This window comes from Aptenodytes forsteri, unplaced genomic scaffold (assembly GCF_000699145.1).
Source record: "Aptenodytes forsteri isolate BGI_AS27 unplaced genomic scaffold, ASM69914v1 Scaffold92, whole genome shotgun sequence".
Classification (NCBI taxonomy): domain Eukaryota; kingdom Metazoa; phylum Chordata; class Aves; order Sphenisciformes; family Spheniscidae; genus Aptenodytes; species Aptenodytes forsteri.
The window spans coordinates 4,797,722-4,802,340 of NW_008794581.1; the positions used below are offsets into that span (position 1 = coordinate 4,797,722).

At 41.2% G+C, this 4,619-nt stretch overlaps 1 protein-coding gene across 1 annotated transcript in view; it reads left to right on the forward strand.

Moving 5' to 3' along the window:
* Positions 1-4,375, forward strand: part of PLK2 (polo like kinase 2) — a 5,486-nt gene extending 1,111 nt beyond the window's left edge. Inside the window, exons 4-13 of the mRNA XM_009272508.2 lie at positions 149-236; positions 648-743; positions 974-1,172; positions 1,266-1,413; positions 1,834-1,931; positions 2,560-2,683; positions 2,953-3,193; positions 3,293-3,422; positions 3,511-3,621; positions 3,743-4,375. Coding sequence (XP_009270783.1) covers positions 149-236; positions 648-743; positions 974-1,172; positions 1,266-1,413; positions 1,834-1,931; positions 2,560-2,683; positions 2,953-3,193; positions 3,293-3,422; positions 3,511-3,621; positions 3,743-3,934 — 1,427 coding nt within the window. The 3' untranslated portion in view covers positions 3,935-4,375. The remainder of the gene's footprint in view (positions 1-148; positions 237-647; positions 744-973; positions 1,173-1,265; positions 1,414-1,833; positions 1,932-2,559; positions 2,684-2,952; positions 3,194-3,292; positions 3,423-3,510; positions 3,622-3,742) is intronic.
* Positions 4,376-4,619: the final 244 nt, after the last annotated feature.

Genomic DNA, 4,619 nt, shown 5'->3' on the forward strand with positions numbered 1-4,619 from the left:
GGAAAACATAAAACATTCCTTATAAAAAAAAAAAAAAAAAAAAATCTTGGCTAGCTTCTGGCTTTGAACAAAGTATGACTCAGCACCTGTGGCAAATGCATTCCTACCTTGCAAGAAAAGGACTAACTGGAATTTCTGTGTCTGCTAGGTAACTTCTTTATTAATGAGAACATGGAACTGAAACTGGGTGACTTTGGCTTGGCAGCTAGGCTGGAACCACTGGAGCACAGGAGGAGGTAGGAGCATCAAAAAAAAAGTGAAGTCTAGTAGTAAATGAAACCAAATTCATTTAGAAGTGAGAAATCCTGTTCCATAGCAAAAGCTAATTGCTTCTGGGATCAAGATTTCCCCTTCTAGAAAACAGGCTGCCATGCTTTGACTTCTGCTTTCCTCTGACCATTTGAATAATGGCAAATGCCAGAGGCAGGGTACCTAACTGAACGAATGGTGCAGATATGAGTCTGCTGTTCCTGTATCATGAAGACACCATGAAACACCTCTACACTATTAACATTCATACAGGTCCTCTTTAGGAGTCTCTTAAGTTCTTGTCTGAACTTGAGAGGAAAACCTGCCCTATGAAAAATAGCTTCTCTCCTCTTTCTATCTGAAATAGTAACCAGCTCTGTGGCCTCTTTGATTTGCAGAACAATATGTGGCACACCAAATTACCTCTCTCCAGAAGTCCTCAACAAACAAGGGCATGGCTGTGAATCTGACATCTGGGCCTTAGGCTGTGTAATGTAAGTACTTCACTGCCTTTGAAATGAAATACTTCTATCACTGACTTAGGCTTCTAAGACTTCAAAGGGGATGCAGTACCGCATCAGTTTGCAGCCCTTTATACATATATAGCCCACGTGCAGAAATTCTCCTTTGTGTTAGGAGACAGACAAAGCCTTTTCAGTAGTTGTAGATACGTATTATGGGTGTGTAAAAATAAATAAAATCGGTTTCCTTTGCTTTTAAACAGGTATACAATGCTGTTGGGAAGACCCCCGTTTGAGACTACAAATCTTAAAGAAACGTACAGATGTATAAGGGAAGCAAGATACAGCCTGCCTTCATCTCTCTTGGCACCTGCAAAACACTTAATAGCTAGCATGTTGTCAAAAAATCCTGAAGATCGGCCCAGTTTAGATGAAATAATTCGGCATGAATTTTTCTTACAGGTTTGTGCTGTCTAGTGTGCTGGCTGAAAAAATACCCACCCTAAAAATGCACTCTGTGGTCTAAAAATTATTTTTTGAATCTCATTTCCACAGGGGTTTACACCCGATAGACTTTCTGCTAGCTGTTGTCATACTGTTCCTGATTTCCATTTGTCAAGTCCTGCTAAAAACTTCTTCAAAAAAGCAGCTGCTGCTCTCTTTGGTGGTAAAAAGGATAAAGCCAGATGCTTCGACACACATAGTAAGTGGATTGTAGCTACGCTTGAAACTTGTCTCTGCCATCAATGTCATGCTAGTAATGTACAGCTATGAGATAGCAACGGAGCACTTGTATTTCTGTCTCAGAGCTTCCCTGAGTTAGTTTTGACCCCTTTATCAATAACTATAGGTGGTAGCCTGCAACTTATGCCAACTTACATAAGTAAATACTTCTTATGGCATACTGACAATATATATTGGCCATCTGTTAGTCTGTAATGTCTATTAACGTTTAGTCTCTTAGTGATCTGTGTATAATGGCACTGCTGTTCTGGGAGACTGTGGCAGGTTTAGAGGAAGCTACTGGAGGGAGACAATGTGCTTTCTGCAGCTAACTTGTTAGGCTTTCTGTAATTGAACAGCACTTCCAGATGCAGCGTTAAGTATTTTTCCTGTATTACAGACAGACTAGCTAAAGAAGACGAAGAAATCTACAAGCTCAGGCATGATTTGAAGAAGACATCGATAACCCAGCAGCCCCACAAACACAGAACAGATGAGGTAAATGCAAGTGCAGTTCAATTCAACACTTGGGCAGAGTAGCTATAATTAAATTATATTTGACTTGGATATCAGAGCCGGGGCTGGACATAGCATAATCAAGCTTAAATGATTAGCAGAGTTGCTTTAAGAGGGCTTAACCAAGCTTCACCAAGGTATGGTACCTTTTGTAGGGAGACTATCAATTTTGGCTTTTGAGTAATTATAGTATCTGCCTAGACTCCATTGTCGTCTGTGTGGTAACTTGTCTGCCAGGTGTTCTTTCCCAATATTCCAAATGCAGGGCTTCAGTTCATGATTAACTAGGACTTCTTAAAGAATAAATTGGTGAGAACTAACCCTTACCATTTGGTGTTCAGACCTGCACACAGCTGTTGTCTTCTGCTCTCCTGCCCTGGCAAGACTGATTAATAGCGTGTAAGATGCAAATCGAAGATCTAAAGAATGGGAAGACCTGGCATGCTTCTTCAAGCTTAGTCTAACAGCAGCTCTTTGTACTTGCTGGAAACATTTAATACTAGTTTCCCTAGAATTTATCATTTGTTTAGCGACAGGAGAGCCATGCAAAACGTGTATAAGTCTTGGCTTGTGTTATGTTTGATGTTTACCTGTCTGACATCTCTTGCAGGAGATCCAGCCTCTTATCACAACAGTAGCGAAGCCGGGAGCGTTACCAGAAACTAAGCAGATTGGAGACTCTATTCGGATGATAGTCAGAGGAACTTTGGGAAGCTGCAGCAGCAGCAGTGAATGTAAGTGCAGCAAAATGTAATCTCTAATTTTAAATCTCACCTTTACTTTCTTCATGTCTCGGACTTAGAAGCTTGAAACAAACAGTTGCTTTCCTCCCCACCCGCTATTTTTGATGCTCTAAATTTTACAGCTGAAATTTTGGAAGAATTAAAACTGGAAAGCCATAAAGGCTAAACTTCTTAAAATTACAGTCTAGATAACTGCAAGGTTTAGAATTAGAGCCTGCTCTCTGTGTGCTGTTGTCAGTCTAATAGTCCTTCTCTTTCAGGCCTGGAAGACAGTACCATGGGAAGTGTTGCCGATACAGTTGCAAGGGTATTGCGAGGATGTCTGGAGAACATGCCAGAAGCAGACAGCATTCCCAAAGAACAGCTGACAGCATCCTTCCAGTGGGTTACAAAATGGGTGGACTATTCTAACAAGTACGGCTTTGGGTACCAGCTGTCAGATCACACTGTTGGTGTCCTTTTCAACAATGGGGCGCATATGAGCCTTTTGCCAGATAAAAAGTAAGGATGATTACGAAACTGACAACTCACTAAGGCGGTTTAAACATGAAATGCTTTTATCTCATCTCTAACCTCCTTACTTTATTTTTCCTCTTACAGGACAGTCCACTACTATGCTGAGCTAGGCCAATGCTCTGTCTTCTCAGCCACAGAGGCTCCTGAACAGTTCATTAGCCAAGTAACTGTACTGAAGTATTTCTCTCACTACATGGAAGAGAACCTCATGGATGTAAGTTCAGCAGCTTCTGGATCTTGAGCCGTAAAAATGCACTAAATGTGAACTGAGTGCTTAACATAGTGTCTGCTCCCTTTCCTAGGGAGGAGATTTGCCCAGCCTAACAGATGTACGCAGGCCCAGGCTTTACCTCTTACAGTGGCTTAAATCTGATAAAGCATTAATGATGCTATTCAATGATGGCACATTTCAAGTAAGTTTGGTAGCATCATTGGAGAAAATATTTCTGAAATACTTTATTGCAATAAAACTAGATAAGTGCCAGAAACTGAGAGGAGAAAGTATACAAACAGGAACTGGCTTCTCTTTTACAGGTGAACTTCTATCACGATCACACGAAAATCATCATTTGCAATCAGAGCGAGGAATATCTCCTTACCTACATCAATGAAGAGAGGATATCCACAACGTTTCGTATGACAACTCTTCTGGTTTCTGGATGTTCATTGGAACTAAAACACAGAATGGAATATGCTCTGAACATGCTGCTGCAGCGATGTAACTGAAGGGACTGACTCTGTTAAACCAAACGGATCCTCTTGTTCACTGTGAAATCTACAGTGGAGATGGTGGAGCAACTAGTATGTTGGTGATGGATGTGTGGTGGTACGAAAACTTGACTGTCCTAGTGTGCTGGGCACACATCTATTAGACAGAAGCCTAAACCTGCTGTTGGACTAAAATGGTGTGACAAGGAGTTCTTCGGACCATAGTTTTCCTTGATTCATGTGTGTGTTAAAGATATTTTTGACTTGAACTCTAAGCAGAGTGTGACTGCTTGCTCTGTAAGAGAGCATTTCTGATGGAGTTAAACTGTGAATACGCATCTGGAAAGGGAGGGAAGGGAGAGCTCCATTGCTGTGGAATAGCTGTAATAAGCAGCTTCTGGCTGCTTAACTGTGAACTATGGCCATACTCTTTTTTTTTTTTTTTTTTCTTTCCCCCCCCCCCCCCCCCAAGAGAGCATTTCTGATGGAGTTAAACTGTGAATACGCATCTGGAAAGGGAGGGAAGGGAGAGCTCCATTGCTGTGGAATAGCTGTAATAAGCAGCTTCTGGCTGCTTAACTGTGAACTATGGCCATACTCTTTTATTTTTTTTTTTTCCTTCCCCCCCCCTCCCTTATTTTTCAAAAATACCCACACTTGTGGCTGGCAAAGTGCATTCCTTGTTAATAATTTTTTTTTTTTA